Source organism: Eubalaena glacialis, chromosome 4 (genome assembly GCF_028564815.1).
Source record: "Eubalaena glacialis isolate mEubGla1 chromosome 4, mEubGla1.1.hap2.+ XY, whole genome shotgun sequence".
NCBI lineage: Eukaryota > Metazoa > Chordata > Mammalia > Artiodactyla > Balaenidae > Eubalaena > Eubalaena glacialis.
In genome coordinates, this window is record NC_083719.1 from 30,577,931 (window position 1) to 30,599,398 (window position 21,468).

Sequence of the window (21,468 nt, forward strand, 5' to 3'; positions counted from 1 at the left end):
TTTCTGAAATGACAAGAGTTTATTTTGTCACCTTTAGCCCAGTATTAGAATACAGTGGGACTGAGAGTTACAGATAATTTCATCTTCAGCTAGCATAAAATCTTGATGGAAACAAAGAATTTTAAGGAAAGAGTGGAAGAATTTTTTCCATTTTAGTGCCTCACTCTTTTCAAGAGTGAAGGACAAACTCCTCAGGATTTTCAGATATAATGAACTCTGACAGTGTCTACCTTAGTAATGTATCCTAAAATATTTTCACAATTGCTAAATTGCATAATGGAAATAATTTTACACAATAAGTGTTCAGTGCTTTTTATTTATTTTAAAAATGCTTTAATTCTGAAAATTTGTAAAGTTAAAGAAAAATAGTACAATGAACACCCAAGTATCCACCACAATATTTCACCTCTATTTTTTTATATATATAAATTTATTTATTTATTTATTTATTTTTGGCTGCGTTGGGTCTTCGTTGCTACGCACAGGCTTTCTCTAGTTGTGGCAAGCGGGGGCTACTTTTCATTGCGGTGCACGGGCTTCTCATTGTGGTGGCTTCTCTTGTTGCAGAGCATGGGCTCTAGGCACACGGGCTTCAGTAGTTGCGGCACACGGGCTCGGTAGTTGTGGTTCGCGGGCTTTAGAGCACAGGCTTAGTAGTTGTGGCACACGGGCTTAGTTGCTCCGCAGCATGTGGGATCTTACTGGACCAGGGCTTGAACCTGTGTCCCTTGCTTTGGCAAGCGGATTCTTAACCAGTGCACCACCAGGGAAGTCCCTCATCTCTATTTTATTTAGAGTATTCTCTAGCTCTTTTTTACACACATCCACCATGACATTGACTAATTTAAAAAGGCCAAGCCAGAGATTTCCCTGGCAGTACAGCGGTTAAGACTTTGCCTTCCAATGCAGGGGTGCAAGTTCCATCCCTCATCAGGGAGCTAAGATACCACATGCCTTGGGGCCAAAAAACCAAAAGATAAAACAGAAACAATATTGTAACAAATTCAATAAGGAATTTAGAAATGCTCCACATCAAAAAGTCTTTTAAAAAAAGGAAAATATCATTAAAAAATAAATAAATAAGTAATAAAATGGCCAAGCCAGTATTGTTATTTCCTCATGGTTTTGTTTCATTTAATCTGTTCCTTTGTTTCTTATATTTACTATAAATCATAATATAGTGACAATGGTTTGAAAGAGTTAGGTTAAACATTTTTGTTAAATATACTTCATATGCTGTTTAAGCACCAGACACTGGCCTAAAAGTTTCATGTTTGTTATCCCATTTAATTTTGGCAAGCTTATTATACTCTAGTCTTGTGTTCAGTGCTATTTTATATTTTTCCATGTATTAGATATTACATTTTAAAAGCAAAGACAGCGTAATAAAATAACTTAAATTTATAGTAACACTAATAAAAGAGCATATAAAAAGGAAATATATAGACCATGTTTATCATGTTAATAAATAGTGTATATACTGCTTGTTGGTATTTTCTGATTTCATTTTATCAAATTTCACACACCTAAGCATCTCAATTTTGCTGACGTTTAAAATACCTTTCTATTCCTAGGATACTGGTATCAGTGTCAGAAAAAGGGTAATAAAGATTCTAAGAGACATCTGTATTGAACAACCAACATTTCCAAAAATTACAGAAATGTGTGTAAAAATGATTCGCAGAGTGAATGATGAAGAGGGCATTAAGGTGAGATAAAAATGTTGACTACTTTAAATTTCATTTCTTAATTAATGTTTTAAATAATTTAAATGTTTATTTTATATAAATTTTGTTAATTTACATATATATAAACTTTACAAGTGAATCATCATTTTAGATTATAAATTCAAGAAAAAGACATACTTAGGTATTTTTATTTCTAGATCTTGCATTAATTAATAAAATCTGATCTTACCCAACCAATTTAGCAATTATAATTAATATCATTGTAGAGATTGCATTGTATATAGGAAGTTTATTATCAAATTTAATTTATTTTGATTTTCAAATGATATGTGCTTGATTGTCCCTATATTTCTTTTTGGGTTTTTTTTCTTTTGTTTTTTAACAACTTCTCCCCCAAAAGTAGAAAAAATGTGGTTTTAGTTTGATTAAAAGCATTTGAATGTGTACTCTTCAGAAGTTCTATACTAGGCATCATATTACCCATTTAAAATCATTGCCAAGTTGAAAAAGATTATAATTTTTGTAAGTTAATTGCTGATTTAAAAAAAAAAAAAACTGAGGATGTCATACCAATAGTTTCTGGTAATTTGTGTTTTGTTTAGTTATTTATAGGTTTGTTTTTTTTTTAATAGTTCTGTTTGGGGCTTTAATGAGAATTAGGGGTTAAGAATTTTGCCACATTCGTTGTAGTTACTTAGTTTGAAATTTTTCTCTCTTCTAGAAATTAGTAAATGAAACATTCCAGAAACTCTGGTTTACTCCAACTCCACACAATGACAAAGAAGCAATGACAAGGAAAATTTTAAATATCACTGATGTGGTAAGAAGGACTGGAACAAGGGTGGTCCCTGTGGATACAAACCTCATTGAGGTCTGCCTTGTCTTACAAAGGGAGAGACAATGACAAGATATTTGGTTATTCTCTACTACATCCCTTCCTTTATATTTCTGGATGTACTCAAGGGATGCAAGTAAGATGAGAGTGTTGTTTTCACCTAGCCCCACTTTTTGGCATCCACTGAGTTAAGCGCTGATATTAAAATTCTCCAGATTCTTCCAGTGGTTGAAAACTGAAAGGGAAAGGAGAAGTGGATAAAAAGATAACAATAACCCATGGATGGCAACCTGAAATGAGATAGTAATTTCTACCTTTTTCAGAAAACATGAATTAAGATTAGTTTCATTATGTTTAATTATACACATAAGCTACAATTTTTCTTGACACAGAATACTGTTCATGTTTTGAACATAAGAAATTTTATATTATGGATTACATGATCAACTCTGTTTCACTATTGTCTTTAAATCTTCTATCTAGAAGGAAAATAAGAAGCAAACATTTCCATTTTTATTGTTTTTAGACCTTACAGATTTTTCTGATAATGTGTGATTCAATAATACCGTTCAGAATGTATACCATTTTTAAAATTTCAATACATTGAACTAATTTCTTGAATGTCTTCTAAGATATTTTTAGCATAAAGTTCTTTAACATGGTAAATTATTGGCTCACTGAAAAAATAGTTTAAAAATAATTTTTTTAATTTAGAACTTTGGATATTTATATACTTGAGGCTACAGCATAGCAAAAGTATATTTTGAAGTAAATTTCTAACTTTGATAGTTTCACCATATTTCTCCCCTTAGGTTGCAGCATGCAGAGATACTGGCTATGACTGGTTTGAGCAACTTCTTCAAAACGTGAGTTTTTGTAGACTTTATGATTTAAAAGAAGTTTTTCAGTTATTTTTTAAGTATATACTTTGTGGTAGGGAAAATTTATTTCAATATATTAGGCTGAATGTTTTGGTTAATATCCCTGTTTAATGAATTGTTCAATTGCTTGCTACAAGTAAGTTTTCTAAATCACTAATATTGATATTCTGTCTTCCCATTCTTCTAGATAATTTTTTTATCCCTTTAATATAGATGATAGACATGAGATCTATAAATAGGTATATAGAGTGCATTAAATATATATTTACATTATTTGACATGTTATAAAATATGTAGAATTTCCTATAGTAGTACAGGATTAAACCACAATTAGTGTTCTTTAAAAATTTTATAAATTGAAATATGAATTTTTTTTATTTAAGAATTTTCAAATAGATAGAAGTACCCATCACCCAGCTTTAAAAATTGTTAGCACTTTCCTAATATCTTATTTATCTCTATCCCTCCTCCATCTTTTTTTTTTTAATTTTTTTTTTTTTGGCTGTAATACTTATAAAGAAAATCCCATACTTTGTATCATTTCACCCATAAATACTTTAGTATTGATCTCTAACAGAAATGACTTTTTAAAAAATAACCAGAATATCTTTATCATCTATATCAAAATAAATATTAATAAAATTATTTCCTAATATTTAATACCTAGTCGATGTTCACATTTCCCTGATTGTCTCAAAAATGTATTTTTATAGTTGGTTTGCAGTTGCTTTGGTTGACATGGCTGTTAAGTCTTAGTCTATAATAGTCAACCCTTCACTCCTTTTTTCATGCCACTTACATGTTTTCCTGTAGAGTGTCCCACATTCTGGATTTCATAGACCTCTTCTTTCTGGTGTCATTTAAGTTGTTCCTCTGTCCACCATTTTTTTCTGTAAAATCTTAAGTTAGATCTAGAGGTTTACTAATACTGAAGTTCAGTTTTAGGAGTATAGACAGAAATACTTCACAGGCAATGCTAAATATTATTGCCTCACATCAAGAGGTACATAATGTTTGGTTGTTACATTTTCAGTGATTTTGATTGCCTGGTACATCTATTATACAGTCTTTCAGGACTGGTTTTAAAAGATCACTACCTAGATTCATTATTTTCATTAGAAGTTGCAAAATACTGATTTTTTTTCTAGTTATTTTATTTATTCCATATTAATTAGCAAGGATTCTTCTTTAAAGAGGAATTTTGTCCTAATATTTGGCTACTGTAAAATATAGTTTGTACAGGAAGGGCAGGGGAAATACTTTATTCTTTTCCATTACTTAATCAAGTTTCAGAATAATGAGTTTTCCTGTCAATATCAGTGTGAACTAAAAGATTTTTGTATCTGTGTATTTTAATTTATTGCAATCATAATTCTTTTTGAAGCTCAAATTGTCCCGTCTTTGCCCAGTGGTAGTCCCTTCAAATCGATCTTGTATCTTTTTGGTATAACCTCATTACTCTTTTGTAGCCTGATTACTTTCTGCCTCTACAAGATGCCCCAGACTCAACTTGTACATTTTCTGTCCCAAACCTGAAATCAACCATTTTTCCAAAGAGCCCTGAATCCCTTTGGTGGGAATAATCTGGGTGCTGTGGATGTTCATTGCTAACGGGTTATCATAGCTTTGGGCCTTCTCAGAGGATAGAGCTAAAAGATACATATTCCTTAGAAAGAAAAAAATAAATCAAGAATTTATATTGATATTTTTAATTCAAATTTAAGATTATGAGATTCTGCTTCTTTGATTTTATTATTTCCTTTAGGCTAAAAATCTTATTTCCAAGGAAGTGGACATAATTTCCTATTTGCTTTGCCCTACTATATTAACAGTAAGATTACTGGATGCAGTTTAAGATTTTTTTTGCATTTCTTTTTATCTGTAGCTGACTAAACATATACCATTAAAAGTCAATCATGAAGTAATTTTTTCTGTTCGATTATGTCAACAATTTACTGTCTGTTAAGTCTATTTGTTTACTTTTTTATTTTTAATAATACTTTTAGTAATAAAACTGTATTTAGCAATATTTTTAACAATCAATCAAAATTATTTTATTGAGGCATAACTTACATGCAAAAATATTCACCAATTTTAGGTGTACATTTTGATTAACTTTAATAATTATTTACAGTGATGTAAAGAATATCACTCTTAAAAGCTTCCTTGTGCCTCTTTGTAGTTGATCCTCTCCCCTTGGTCCTTGGAAAACACTGATTCACTTTTTGTCACTACAGTTGTCCCTTTTGTAGAATTTCATATCAATAGAATCATACAACATGTAGTCTTTTGTGTTTGACTTCTTTTAACTAGCAGAATGTTGCTGGTGTATTAATGTTTTATTCCTTTTTATTGCTGAGTAGTGTCAGTAGTATGGATGTATAATAATTTCTTTATTCACAAATTTATGGACTTTTGGGTTGTTTTCAGTTTGGACTATTATGAATAATCCTGCTATGAATATTTGTGTGCAAGTTTTTGTGGGGATAGGTGTTTTCATTTCTCCTGGGTAAATTCCTGTGATCGTAATTGTTGGGTCATGTGGTGAGTGAGAAACTACCAAGCTGTTTTTCCAAAATGGCTGAACCATTTTGCATTTCCACCAGCAATGTTCCAGTTGCTCCACATCCTCACCAGTACTTGGTATTGTCATTCTTTTTAACTTTAGCCCTCTGGTAGTATGTAGTAATATGTTGCTTTAAAAAAAATTTTAAGATGCCTTTTTTAAGCATCCTCATGATGTTTGCCTCTGTTATCCAGTCTGTAATGTCTTGGACTCTCTTCATCAATCATCTTCCATTTTATAATTTTACATGATATATTTGACATCCTTTCCCTCCTAAGTCAAATAATTAGCTCTATATTATAGAGCCTTATGACTGTCTTAGTTATATTTATGTCAGCCATTCCAAAGGGGACATAATAATTCCTAGAAAGCTCTACAACAACGTTTCATGTGATAATTGTAATAAATGTTTAAGTAAGAATTAAGTATAGCTATCAGAAATGTCATTAGTTAGTATTAATAAAAAGAATCTAAGATAATATCCCTATGTGTTATTAGCAAGTTGGAAGAAAAGAGAACACTAGATTTATAACCTCTTAGCAGTAGTTTTATATTCTTTATATCTTTACTCTCTAGTCCTCTTTTAGTTCATTGCTTTCTGTTGCTCCCTATTCATTGCTTTCCTACTTTAGTTTCTGCCAACAATTTAGTTTACCAAAATGACATTGTGACTTTCTGATACAGTCATTAGACTAGCAGAGTTTAGTTTAATGAAATAAAGAAAACTAAAAAATATTTATATAAATACATCTGATGGAGATATAACCACTCTTAGCAGTTGTAACAACACTGTGCATAAATTTTAAGAGAAGCTGGGAAGGATACAAAGAAGGGACTACTGGAATTGTTTGAAATTCTTGAATCAAAAATAATTAGCACTCTTACTGTTTCCACATGGATTCATGTACACACATTCCATTCTGTCCAATTTCAGATATTTCTCATTATTATTTTTATGTTGGGTCGGCTTCGTATAGATCAGTGATTCCCAATTCATGGAATATGATTTCCTAGGGAAACTTGAAGTACTACATGAAATAGCTTCATATTTACACAGGCATCAAACTCTGTCCACTAACTACATATACACATTTTGTAAATGTATGGAAATTCAATTCCCTTATAACCTAATGAATTCATAGCTTTTTTGTGATTTTTTTCAGTAGTATTTGAAAGAAAAAGTTCTATCATGAAAGTCCTTACATTTTTTTATTTCTAAAAAGTGGTTCAATTAATTTAAACCACTGTCATAGCCTATGGTGGGTACACAGAATTAATTTCACAGAGCCACTCATTGTCATCGCTTATGAACTAAGACTACAGCCTTTTTTTAGTTTACAAGAAAATGCAGGCAATGAAAAAACTTGAATAAACTATATTTCATCTGTTCCTGGCCTTTGTAGTCCAAAACAAGATCTCCTTCTTGAAGTTTACAATCAAATACTCTTATTGCCATCAATCAGTGAATGAATAGAGAAACCGATATATCCATACAATTTGATAGTGCTCCACATCATAAAGGAACAGACTGCTGATACATACAGCAACATAGACGGTTAATGAACACACTGCAGAATGAAGGAAGCCTTACACAGAGGATTACATACTCTGATTCCATTTATATGAAGTTCAAGGAGAGGCAAAACTAATCTGTATTGGAAAAAATCAGAGGAGTGATTGCAGAGGGCCAGGGGTTGACTCAGAAGGGACATGTATTAGTCATGTTTCTCCAGAGAAACAGAACCAACAAGATACTGAGAAAGGGAGACAGAGAAAAGATTTATTATAAGGAATTGGCTTATGTGATTATGGAGGCTCTTAAATCCCACAGTCTGCTGTCTGTAAACTGGAGACCCAGAGAAGCCCCTAGTATGTAGTTTAGTCTGTGTCCTAAGGCCTGAACCACGGAAGCTGATAGTGTAAATCCCAGTCCAAATGTGGGAGGAGATCAATGTCCCAGCTCAAATACTCAGAGAATGGTTGGATTCTCTCTTCTTCTACCTTCTGTTCTGTTCAGCCCCACCCACATTGGAGAGGGCAATCTCCTTTGCTGAGTCCACAATTCAAATGCTAATCTCATTTAGAACCACCTTTACTCACCAACACCTCAAGTAATAATGTTTAACCAGATAACTGGGCATCCCTTGGCCCAGTCAAGTTAACACTTAGAATTAACCATCACAGTTCTACCCTTTGTTAACTTGGCACCCATATACATCTCCTTAAACCATACTAGATCTCCAAATAAAGACAATAACAAGGTCATGATTCTACCTAACATGATACAACTATCATGCATGTAACCAAAAATGCACTAACCCATTCCCCAGAAGAAGTCCTTGAGTGATGTTTACTCTTCTTGATATCCCATAATTTAAGTACTGTGATGTCAGATTAACAACATTTAAATACTATGATATGAAGTCAGTACACTTTATGTTACGTGATAAAGGAATAAGGGGGGGGGAAGAAAGATATTTTCTCACTTTCCCTCTCGATCTCTCTCTCCCTTTCCCTCTCCCCCACCTCTGTACACACAACACACACACGCACACACAAATGTATTCATGAAAAAATACGTAGGAAATACTCATGGCAATTAAAGTCCTTATTTCTATAACTGGTAATGTGATCACAGCTGGTATAATACTAAGAGATGGCCTAAGGGATCTCTTGTATTCCAGACATACTCTTCCGTACCTCCATTATAGAGTAGTACTCCAGTTTCTTCTTGGTAGTCAGGATCAATCACTCCATCCAGAACCCTAACTCCCTTCTTTGTTGTTGATTCAGAAGCATGAGGAGCACACAGTAGTTGGGTGACAGTACTAACTTTCAGTTCAGTGGCATTATGATTGTGTCTCCTGGTAGAAGCATTCCCTCTCTAGAACCTCTCTCTAAGCCAGCAGAGCATAAAGTAGCTGGAACAGAAGCAAAAATTTTGCTAATGGGTCACTAGGGGTAATAGTGAGTGATGCCCCTCAAATTTCCACCTCTTGATTCCTGGACTAATCCTGGCTATGGACTAAACAGCACCATGTATCGGTGCTGATTCAGAGCATAAGAGCCTGCTGGAGAATCTTGCCTGAGCCATTGCAAGACATTGCCACCTGTCTGGTGCTGTAACTGAATCTTTCTTTAAAGGGACGTTCCACATTCTGTCAAGTCAGCTGTTTCAGAATGGTCGGGAACATGAGCATGGGCTCGTTGCTGCACTTCTTTTGCTGTGAAGTGAGTTTCTTAATCAAAAGCAATGCTGTTTGGAGTACCATTATGGTAGATAAGGTATTCTGTAAGTCCACAGGAGATAGTTTTGGTAGAAGCATTGCATGCAGGAAAGGCAAATCTGTATCCAGAGTGTCTATTCCAGTAAGAACAAAATGCTGCCCCTTCCATGATGGAGGCAGTCCAGTGTAATCAACCTGCCACCAGGTAGCTGGCTGATCACCACAGGGAATCATTCCATATGAGGGACTCAGTGTTGGTCTCTACTGCTGGCAGGTTGGGCACTCAGTGGTAGCCATAGCCAGTGTGGCCTTGGTGAGTAGAAGTCCATGTTGCTGAGCCTATACATGGCCTCCATCTCTGCCACCATGGATAGTTTGTTCATGAGCCCAGTGGGTGATGACAGGAGTGGCTGGGGAAAGAGGCTGATATCCTCAGAGAAGGTATCTGCAGAACAGGTCATCCTATCCACTTGATTTTTAAAATCCTCTTCTGCTGAGGTCACCCTTTGGTGAACATTCATGTGGGATATAAATATTTTCATGGATTTTGCCCATTCAGAGATGTCTCCACATGCCTCTTCCCCAGATTTCCTTATCACCTACTTTTCAATCATGTTCCTTCCAAGTCCCTGACCATCCAGCCAAACCATTGGCCATGACCCATGAATCAGTATATAATCACACATCTGGTCATTGCTCCTTCCAAGCAAAGTGAACAACCAGATGCACAGCTTCAAGTTCTGCCCAGTGGGAAAATTTCTCTTCACCGCTGTCCTTCAGGGATATCCCAGAAAGGAGTTGTATTGCTACAACTGTCCACTTTTGGGTGGTACCTGCATATTGTGCAGACCCGTCTATAAACCAGGCCCAAGTCTTCTCTTCCTCTGTCAACTGACCCTAGGGTCTTCCCCATGGTCAGCTGAGGCCATAGGTGCAAGCTGGGAGAAAGAAGGTAGTGTAGCAGAAGTGGGAACCACAGGCATTTAGGCCATTTTTTCATGTGCCCTTTAGCCTGCTCTGACCTAATCATGTATATACCACTTACATTTGATGATAGAGTACTGCTTTTCACACCCAACTTTATGGCTTGGTGAGTCAGAAAACACCCAGTTCATGACAGCTCGGAATGCATGATAATTTGGTGGCCCATGGCTAGGCATTCAGTATCCACTGAGGCCCAGTAGCACACCAAGAGCTATTTCTATGGAGGATGGCAAGGCTTTGCTCCAAAATCCTAAGGGCCTGTACTGCAGTTCACCTACGGGGGCTTGCCAAAGACTCCAAACAGCATCCCTGTCTTCCGTTAACACTTCAAGCACCACTGGATCTGCTAGATCGTATGGCCCAAGTGGCAAAGCAACTTGCACAGCAGCCTGGACCTATTCCAGAGCCTTTTCTTTTGTTCTGGGCCCCACTCAACACTGGCAGCTTCTTAGGTCACTCAGTAAATGGGCCAGAATAATATACCCAAATGAGGAATTTGTTGCCACCAAAATTCAAAGAAACCCACTAGGTGTTGAGTCTTTTTTTTGGTTATAGGAGGGACCAGATGCAACATCTTATTCTTTACTTTACAGTGAATATCTCAACATACCCCACACCACTAAGCCCCCAGGAATTTCTTTGAAGTAAAAGACCTCTAAATTTTTGTTGGATTTATTTCCCACACTTTGACACATGCATCTTACCAATAAGTCTAGTGTAGTTGCTACTTTTTGCTTACTACGTACAATCACCATAATGTCATCAATGTAATGGGCCAGTGTGATACCTTGTTGAAGGGAAAGATAATCAAGAACATGCAAACTGAATTATAATGTATGGCTGGAGAGTTAATATACCCCTGAGACAGGGCAGTGCAGTGTATTGCCGGCCTTGCCAGCTAAAAGCAAACTGCTTCTGGTGGGCCTTTGACAGGGATGAGAAAAAGGCATCTGCCAGATCAATAGCTGCACACCAGATCCCAGGGGATGAGTTAATTTGCTCAAGCACTGATACGTCATCTGGTGCAGCAGCTGCAATGGAGTCCCGACCTGGTTAAGCTTATGCTGATTCACTGTCATTCTCTAGGATCCATCTGTCTTCTGCACAGGCCAAATAGGCAAGTTGAATAAGGATGTGGTCGGAATCACAACCCCTGTATCTTTCAAGTCCTTGGTGGTAGCACTAATCTCAGCAGTCCCTCCAGTGATACAGTATTGTTTTTGATTTACTATTTTCCTAGGTAGAAGCAGTCCTAGTGGCTTCCAGTTGGCCTTTCCCACCACAATAGCCCTCACTCCATTGATCAAAGAACCAACGTGGGGATTCTGTGAGCCTGTGAATAAATCTATTCTAATTTTGCATTCTGGAACTGGTGAAATAACCAGAGGATGGGTTTGGGGACCCACTGGACTCACTGTGAAACAGACCTTAGCTATACCTTCATTGATCATCTGACCTCCATAAGCTCCTACTCTGATTGGTGGGCCACAGTGATGTTTTGGGTCTCCAGGAATTAGTGTCAGTTCAGAGCCAGTGTCTGGTAATGCCTAAAAGGTCTAATAATTTTTTTCCCCCAATGCACAGTTAACCTGGTAAAAGACTATAGGTTCCTTTGGGGAAGGTTGGAGAAAGGATTAACAGCATAAATTTTCAGTAGTGCATGGAACTCCTTCCTCAAGAGGATTCTTCAAAGAATGCTGTGGATTGAATGTTTGTGTCTCTTCAAAATACATAATGTTGAAGCTTAATCCCCAGTGTGATGGTATTAGGAGATGGGGCCTTTGGAGGATAATTAGGTCATGAGGGTGGGGCCCTCATGAATCAGATTAGTGTCCTTCTAAGAAGAGACATGAGAGAAATTACCTCTCTGCTCTCTGCTGTGTGAGGATACAACAAGAAGACAGCCATCTGCAGGCTAGGAAGAGGATCTTCACCAGAAACCAACCATATGTTGATCTTGCACTTCCCAACCTTCAGAACTATGAGAAATAAATTCTGTTGTTTAATCCACATAGTCTATGGTATTTGTTAAAGCAGCCCATACTAAGAAATTGGTATCAATAAGTGGGGTGCTGCTGAAATAAATACCTAAAAATGTGGAAGTGACTTTAGAATTGGGTAGTTGGTAGACACCAGAAGATTTTTGAGGTGCATACTAGAAAAAAACTGATATTGCTTTGAAGACATTTAAAGGCAATTCTGATGAGGGCTCAGAAAGAAAAGAGAAGAGCTATAGGGAAAGCTTCCTTCTCTTTAAAGCATATATATAGTCATGTACAGAATGTTGGTAGAAATATGGATGGTTAAAAGGCATTCTGATGAGGTCTCAGATGCAAATGAGGAACATGCTATCAGTCAACAGAGAAAAGTGAGTCTTTGTTATAACGTGACAAAGAACTTGGCTAAACTGTGTTTCTCTTCTAGTGTTTTGTGAAAGGTAGACCTTCAAGTGATGAAATTGAATGTTTAGCTGAGGAGATTTCTAAGCAAAGTGTTGAAGGTGCAGCTTGATTTCTCCTGCCTGAGTTTATAGTCAAATACTGTCTCTGTCTCCATCAGCCAGTGAATGGGTTAAAAAAAACCTGATGTATCCATACAACTTAATAGTGCACCATATCATAAAGGAACAAACTATTGATACATACAGCAACATAGGTAAATAATAAAAACATGCAGAATGAAAGAAGCCTTACACAGAAGAGTACATATTATGATTCCACTTATATGAAGCTCTAGGAGAGGCTAAACTAATCTATATTGGAAAAAAATCAGAAGAGTGGTTGCAGGGGGCCAGGGATTGACTGGAAAGGAACATGAGGGGACTTTCAGGGGTGATGGTAATAATCTATATCAGTGGTTCTAAAAGTTATCAAGATTACTTGTGACTTGTTAGAAGTGAAGTTCTAAGGCTTTACCCCAGACTTAATTAATCCATAACTCTGAAGTAGGTGCCCACCTAAACAAAGTCTCCAGATGATTCTGATATAAGTTAAAGATGGAGAAAGACTGTCCTTTATCTTGATAGGGAGTTTGACTTATATAGGTGAATACACTTAACAAAACCGGGCAAGTATACACTGAAGATTTGTACATATTTCATGTAAATTTTATCTCAAAAGGAAAAAAGAGGAAATACACTGATGTCTGCAGCTTACTTTGAAATGCATCAAAAAGATGGATAGAGATGTGTATATGTTTACATACACATATGCACACATATATACATATATCTATGCATGCATATCATGGGGCTGGTTTAACATCACACGTGTGTATGATTTAACATTAAACAAAAAATAATCATGTCAGGATACAGGAGAAATCATTGTTAAAATTTAATACCCTTGAATGATAACTTCTAGTAAACTAGGAATAAAATCTGACAGAGAATAAACTATAAAACCTAAAATGACAATCATGCAAAATGGAAAGATATTAAAAGATCTCATCAAAATCAAGAACAAAAAGTATTCATCAAACATGTCAAAGTGATTTAAAAATGTATATGGAAAAGTAAAGAGCTGAAAATAATTGTCACTTCTGAAAATGCAGGGACACTGATGTGCCTTAACAAATATCAGGACTTATTTTTAGAGATACAGTAATTAAGGTAGCATGGATTTTTCAATAAATGAGACTGGGCCAAGTGGCTATCCATAAGGATTTTTTTTTTTTTTTAATCAACTCAGCAGTCAATTCCATATAGATTAAAGGAAATCTTTAAAACTTACAGAAGAAAGTATATGTGTGAATATATTTTTGACCTTTCTTAGGGAAGAATTTCGTAAGTCACAAAAGCCATTAACCTGGAAAGATTGATAAATTTCACTGCCTTAAAATGAGGAAAATTTATGAATCAAGAAAACACAAGTCACAAACTGGGAAAGATATTTGATACACATATAACTAACAAAGGATCATTGTTAAAAATATGTAAAGAACTCCTGTCCTGCAAACCAGTATAAGGCAGGAGTCCTGGTAGGAAAACAGGAGAAAGTCATGAATAGGCAGTTCATAGAGGAGATAGCACACATGGCCTATAAGGTATTCAGCCTCATAGTAATATAGGACATACAAATCAAGACCACATTTTACACCCATTTGATTGGCAAAAGTTGAAGTTAGGTGATAACAAATGACGGAGAAAAGATGGATTAAATAGCATCTCTTAAACACTGGTGCTGAGAAAATATTACAACAAAAGTTTTTAAATTTAGCATTATTTCATAAAGTTGAACATTCATATATCCTATGACCCAGTAATTCCACGCCAAGGTATATACCCAAGAGAATCTTGCATATGTGCACCAGGAGACAAGAATGTTCGTTATGCCACTAAAATTTTAATTAACCTATCTTCAGAAGAATGGATAAATGAATTGCAGTATAGACATACAACGGCCTGTCGTATAGCAGTGAAAATGAATAAAGTAGTTTCATGCAACAACCTGGATTACAGTTAGTGACATGTTGAGTGAAAAAGGCACATCCCAGAACACTACATCCAGTATGATACCTTTCAGAAAGTTGAAAATCCAGCAAAACTATAAACAATATTTAGCTTAGACAATTTTTTTTAAGCAAAGAAATGGTAAAATTCCTGATAAGTGGTACCTTGAAAGTTAAACGGGAAGATGGGATAAAGGAAGGAGTACATTGGGAAATATAAGTTATTGGAAATATTCTTGAGTTAGGTTCATAGTGCATCATTATATTTATAAGTAAATACATTAAAAGGGCACATACCAGTATTGGCAATGTCGTGAACTAAAATTTATGATTAATACTTTTATGTATACTTGATGTCTTGGAGAGCAGAAAGAAAAAACAGGCGAGGAGATTGTTTTCTACTCCTGCCTGAAAAAGACCAGGGTAGCGTATAATTTTAATAGCTGCTTAAGGTTGAGTTATAGAGCAGGGCAAGGAGAATTTGCTGTTCGGAGTTGTAACTGGGTAAATTGAAGTTCTCTTGCTTTGATTTATTTCTTTAAATTGGAGGGAACAGGGGAAATGTGTGTGATATGTTATTCTGATTGCTATCAGTTTTAATCATCCACGCATATTGTAGTGAAAGTTTAAACTTGTGCTGTCCCATACTAGCCACACATGTTTTTTCATTTAAATTAACTTGAATTTTTATTTACTTTTAATTCCTCAGTTATACTATCCACATTTCAAGTGTTTTGTAGCTGCATGTGGCTTGTAGCAGCAATAATGGGCAGCACAGATATAGAACATATCCATCATTGTAGAAAGTTACATTGGACAGCACTGGAACTCTTGACAGAAATTAAACATTTCAATTTCTTTAATAGCCCCAGAATTGTATTAGCTGTTCTTTATTAACAAAACAGATATACCTTAGATGACTTTACCATTGACCTCTGATTATTATGAAAGATTGGATTGGTTTTATTTTTTGGCTATAGTTAGACTGATCTCTTTTCCTCATATCATTTTTTCTAACATTGTTTATTAATAACTTGGTAAAGATAACACAGGGAAGAAATCCAGCCTTGTGTTTTATAATTGTGAATTATAAGGTGCAATTCAGATGTAGTTACAATTATTTTAAAAATGTAATTAACCCATAATATACTTTTTTGAGACATCAAAGAACTTGAAATAATAAGGAATGGAATTCTCATTCTTAAAAATCATTCAACTAACATTGAGTGGTACTCTTAAGGGAAGGTCACCGTTCTCATTTCTCTCATATTCTACCTTAGGTCCTACACATAGCAATTTAAATAACTTCATACTAAAATTGTTTGAAAGTATCTATAAATTACTGGTTTATAAGATATTTTAAAATATTTGTTACATATTTTTGTTTATTAATTTGCATTTTCAGTATTAAATTGTTAATAACCAGTTGAAAAGCTTATTACTTATGGACACATTAAATGCGTTTATATTATTATTGTCTAATGAATAATTATACTGGGATTTTTTTTTTTTTTATATATACACATATATAGTTGTTGAAGTCCGAAGAGGATTCCTCATATAAACCTGTGAAGAAAGCTTGTACTCAACTTGTTGATAACCTAGTTGAGCACATTCTTAAATATGAGGAATCTCTAGCTGGTAAGACATTTTATATATTGGTCGTTAAGTTGATTTTATAAGATATTTTAAAATACTTTGGGCACATTTCTCATTTTTGCCTCTAGCTCTGCTTAGCCTAATAATTAACTACTTCACTTTTAAATGAAATCTGTTTTTTGTTTGGTGTTGAATCCTAGGTTATATTGTTACAGTTGAGTAATATTATCTAGAGCAGTACAGTAAAAGCATAGGACTTATCTCTTCCACATATCTTTCAATAGCACATAATTTTAGATGTCATAATGAACAGGAATTAAAGTAAGTCCAGGGGCTAATATGTATTTAGCCAAATGCACTCATCCAAAAACTTCAATATCTTTTAAATTATATAAAATTTTCTATCAAAATGAAATTGTTTTAATTATTATAAAAATGTTTTTAAAAGATTTGCAGTTATACCTAATATCATTTATAATTATTATATAAAATGTGCTTAATCTTGACCCAGAAAGCTGTTAATATTTTTTTAATTGAGAAATTCCTTAAATATTTAATATTTTATATTATTTATCACACTATCAGTCACAAAATTGAAGTTAATGAAAATATAAATAATTATATAAAACTATAAAAGTCATAATTGATATCTATTGCTTAAAAGCACACAAGACTAACATTATTTCCCATCCCCTAATGTACGTTAATGAGGAACAATAGTCAGCCTCAGTCAGTTTTCAGAATTGGGGGCCAGTTGCCTCTATACAGAGGTATCATTTATGGTAAAATTGTTGATATTCTTTATATTTTTACTGCAGTTTTTTTTTCTTTAATTTTTTTTTTCATTTTCCATGTTTACCTCTTTTTCTTTGTATATTTTGTTGTTTCCCCTACTTTTCCCTATCCTAGATTTTAAGGGTGATACTGTTGTCACTTAATGTTAAAAAGTTTCTAATCTCCTCTAAAAACTCCTGAGAACCAAGAAACATTTTATCTCCTAACTAGCAACATTTTCATCTCACCTGAACAGCATTTTGTTTACTTTTCTAATATAGCACTGGTCCATCTTCTTATCATTCCTGTCTTCTAATATTCTTCTACCACAGCAGCATCTCTTTTTTTCCCCAGTACCCTTAAACACAGTATCACCTCAGCTAAATTGTCTTTGTCCTCCTTTGCTAATTTTCTTTCCCATACTCATTTCCATCCAGTTTTAGATATAATCAACACCATGTTTATTCTGAAAATTCCATCTCTAAACTTCCCAACTTTCATTCTACTTTTTAACTTCAGTCCTACTCCCCTCAGTGTAAAACTTGCCTTCCCCAGTGCAGCCTCCTTGTCCTTTATCCTTAATATATGTAATATTATATAACAAAGAAAAAATGAAATGCAGGAAGTCTAGCATCATAAGAAATGCTAATCTGTTGTATTCAGGCGTGTACTGAATCTATTCAGGGGATAGTATTGAGTAATTTAAATAATATTCTGTATAATTTCCACTGCCTTGTCATATTTTAGTGTCTTATTTCTCTGTTTGTTTTTCCAGACTCTGACAATAAAGGTGTGAATTCTGGAAGATTGGTAGCTTGCATAACCACTTTGTTCTTATTCAGCAAAATAAGACCCCAGCTCATGGTTAAACATGCCATGACTATGCAACCATATCTTACCACTAAATGTAGTGTAAGTATTAGAGCTGTCCTATTTTTCTCTTATATAAACCATGTAGTAAATATTTTAAATTTAGAATTCACATTGTGTCATCCACATTTTCACTGATAGATGACAGTCATTTTCACTGACAGATCAACTGGGTTATGTACTCAAATGTATGTTCTAATATTTGTGGCAAGTTATCTACAAACATCATTTTTCTGAGGTATTATAAATAAAGTTCAAGTCCCATTTCTTTGTGAACTCCTCAAGCTAAATCCTCAGTAATGCTTAATAAACGTTGTAATTATTGTTAGGACTTAAAAGGTGAATGAGACAGAGTTCCTGTCACTGAGAAATTTACTGTCTTTTGGATTCTGATTTTGCTTTTCATTTGTCATTTTTGATATATTTTATTTATTTTTATAACATATCAATATATTGAATATGGAAGACATAGGATCATCAGAGATGCTAGGCTGTTATTTTAAGGTAATATTACACATACTATGTTTTCCTAAAATCAAATGTGAAGATTAAATATTGCTTCAGTAAGATAATCTAGCAACTTCACATGACAGCGTGGTGAGTTAAGTGGCTTATTATAACACTAAATTTTAAAATACTCTAAAAACCTATAAATGTAAATAGTTTTTTACTTACTATGTTCCCAGTGTTCCTAAGGAGCTAATTTGAACTGTTTACTATATTTGTTTTCTTGCCACGGTCAGGTTTTTTTGGCAATCTAAATTAACAAATTCTAGGTGAAAATCTTCAGGATGTCCTGACAAATTTTAAAGACTGAGGAAAGTACCAGAAGATAAATGCATTAAAAACAACATATAAAACAATATATAGGGCTTCCCTGGTGGCGCAGTGGTTAAGAATCCACCTGCCAATGTAGGGGACATGGGTTCGAGCCCTGGTCTGGGAAGATCCCACATGCCGCAGAGCAACTAAGCCCGTGCGCCACAACTACTGAGCCTGCGCTCTAGAGCCCGCGAGCCACAACTACTGAGCCTGCGTGCCTAGAGCCCGTGCTTCGCAACAAGAGAAGCCACCGCAATGAGAAGCCCACACATCGCAGTGAAGAGTAGCCCCTGCTAGCCACAACTAAAGAAAGCTCGTGCGCAGCAACAAAGACCCAATGCAGTCAAAAATAAAATTAAATAGATAAATTTATTAAAAAAAAAAACCAATATATAGTACTTCTGAAAACAACATTTAAGACAACATTTAATTCTACCTTTAGGGCTTAGATCTTGGTGTTAGATCCAGAAATAAACTGATTAATAGGTAATCTGTGGCTAATGATAATAGATAATATTTATTGAGCGCAGTGCCAAACACTGTGAAGAATTTTACATACATTATCTCATTTACATTGTGAAGTCGGTACCGTTATTATCTCAGTTTTACAGATAAGGAAACGAAAGCTTAGAGAATATAACTAACTTGCCCAGTGTCACACAGCTAACAAGTCCCAAAACTAGAATTCAACACCATGTCTTGCCTCTAGAATCTGAACTATAATGGAACCTTTATATATTGTCCTCGTTTCAGTCAATATTTTTTTAAAGCAAGGTTACTTTGAAAACGTTTTGTATAATTTGTTATGCATATATACATATTTTTATATATACACCAATATAAAGTTTTATATAAATAAGGCCATCTCATAAATATAATAAACACATTTTTAAATTTTTTTTGTTTTTTATATCCTACCCCCATCTTTATTCCTCCTCTTCTCAAGATAAGCAATCTGGAATATCCTTGACACTTTATCCATGTTTCTATAATTGCAGGCACACATAGACACATATACAAATGGTTGACCACATTTTTAAAAAATCAGGTCATGTTATATACATATCTGTTAGGGATTTTTACTACTCAAAACAACTGATACATGTTTAATTCATCCTTTTGAATGGCTACATATTATTCATCTTATGGACGTCCTGTGATTTATTTAACCATTTCCCATCTTGGCAGGTATTTATTTACATTGTTTCCTATTGATAGCCACTACAGACAATTCCTTAATAATCATTCCTATTCATATACTTTTAAATACTGGTGCTTTTTTTCCTTTGGGATAGATTCTGAAGAATTAACTTCCCAGATTGAAGGAATTTTTTTTAGTTTTGGTTTTGGTTTTGAATAGATCTTTCCAGATTGCTGGTGGACATGTTTCACAGCCTCTTTGGAAACCAGTAAATGACAATCTGCGTCATTTTTGTACACTTTGCCAGTCTAACAGGTGTAAAAGAATATAGTTCATTGTTGCTTCAGTTTCCCTTCCCTGATTTCTAAGAAGGTTGAGCATCTTTTTTATGATATTAACCAGTTGGACTTGATTTTCTGTGATTTGACTGTTCTTATCATTTGCCCATTTTACCTTTGAATTGTGGACCTCTTTTTGAAAACTCTTTAAATGTTTGAGATACTGAACTATCTTATATATATTCATTTCAAATATTTCTTACATTCTACAGCTCTTTTCATTCATGATTTACGTCTTCATTTAAATTTTCCTTCTAGAATTTAAGATACTTCATTTACTTGATTTTTCAAGCCAGTTATGTTTCAAAAATTTTTTACTACATATTTTTAAGTAAAATTTCGGCAGTGATTATCAAATGAATTTATCTTACTTGACAAAAACTAATTTATCCCTACATCCACTTTAACTCATCCCCTGTTGCTTAAAGGAGGTGGGAGTGGGAGATGGCAGGGAACAATAGGACATCTATGTTACTTAGAAAAAAAAAAATATTCATCTTAGCCTATTTTTTTATTTAATCCTTTGTGTATCCTGAAAGGAAGGATGAATGTAAGGTCAGAAAGTTTTTAACCAGTGAGGTAATAATAAGCTCAAAGAGTTCAAAATGAGTGTCAAAAGCCTGTTGCTAAGAATAAGGACTGAGGGACTTCCCTGGTGGTCCAGTGGTAAAGAATCTGCCTTACAATGCAGGGGATGCGGGTTCAATCCCTGGTCAGGGAACTAATACCCCACATTGCCACAGGGCAACTAAGCCCACGTGCCACAACTACTGAGCCTGCGTGCCGCAAACTACAGAGCCCACACGCCACAACTACAGAGCCCACGCACCCTGGAATCTGCGCGCCACAACTAGAGAAGAGAAAACCCGCACACTACAACTAGAGAGAAGCCCGCGCACCGCAATGAAAGATCCCGCCTGCCTCAACGAAGATCCTGCATGCCACAACTAAGACCCGACGCAGCCAAAAATAAATAAATAATAAATCTTTAAAAAAAAAAAAAAAAAGAATAAGGAATGATAACTTGGCTAGATAAAAAAACGTATGTTAAAACCTTAGTCAAGAAAGAAAGAGGAAGGAAGGAAGGGAGAGAAGAGGAAAGGAAAGAAAGAACTAGTAACTTTAGTTGCCTATGGGCAGGGACACCACTGGGTGACTGGAGGACAGGGGTAGGAAAGAGACTTTTTACTGTAAATCCTTTAATACCTTTTTTTTTTAATCACTAGCTTTTACTTTATTTATTTATTTTTAAGATGTTTTATTTGGCCGTGCCGCCTGGCATGTGGGATCTTAG

The 21,468-nt window shown here is 34.7% G+C and overlaps 1 protein-coding gene across 5 annotated transcripts in view; it reads left to right on the forward strand.

Annotated features, from left to right (window-relative positions):
- NIPBL (NIPBL cohesin loading factor) overlaps positions 1-21,468 on the forward strand; it is a 201,806-nt gene that overhangs the window by 156,070 nt on the left and 24,268 nt on the right. For 4 of the 5 annotated variants that reach the window (XM_061189192.1, XM_061189187.1, XM_061189188.1 and 1 more), the window contains 5 exons: positions 1,575-1,709; positions 2,410-2,508; positions 3,336-3,389; positions 16,163-16,271; positions 17,779-17,915. In XM_061189192.1, the coding sequence (XP_061045175.1) occupies positions 1,575-1,709; positions 2,410-2,508; positions 3,336-3,389; positions 16,163-16,271; positions 17,779-17,915 (534 nt within the window). The remainder of the gene's footprint in view (positions 1-1,574; positions 1,710-2,409; positions 2,509-3,335; positions 3,390-16,162; positions 16,272-17,778; positions 17,916-21,468) is intronic. The other variant, XM_061189191.1, reaches the window with a different exon arrangement.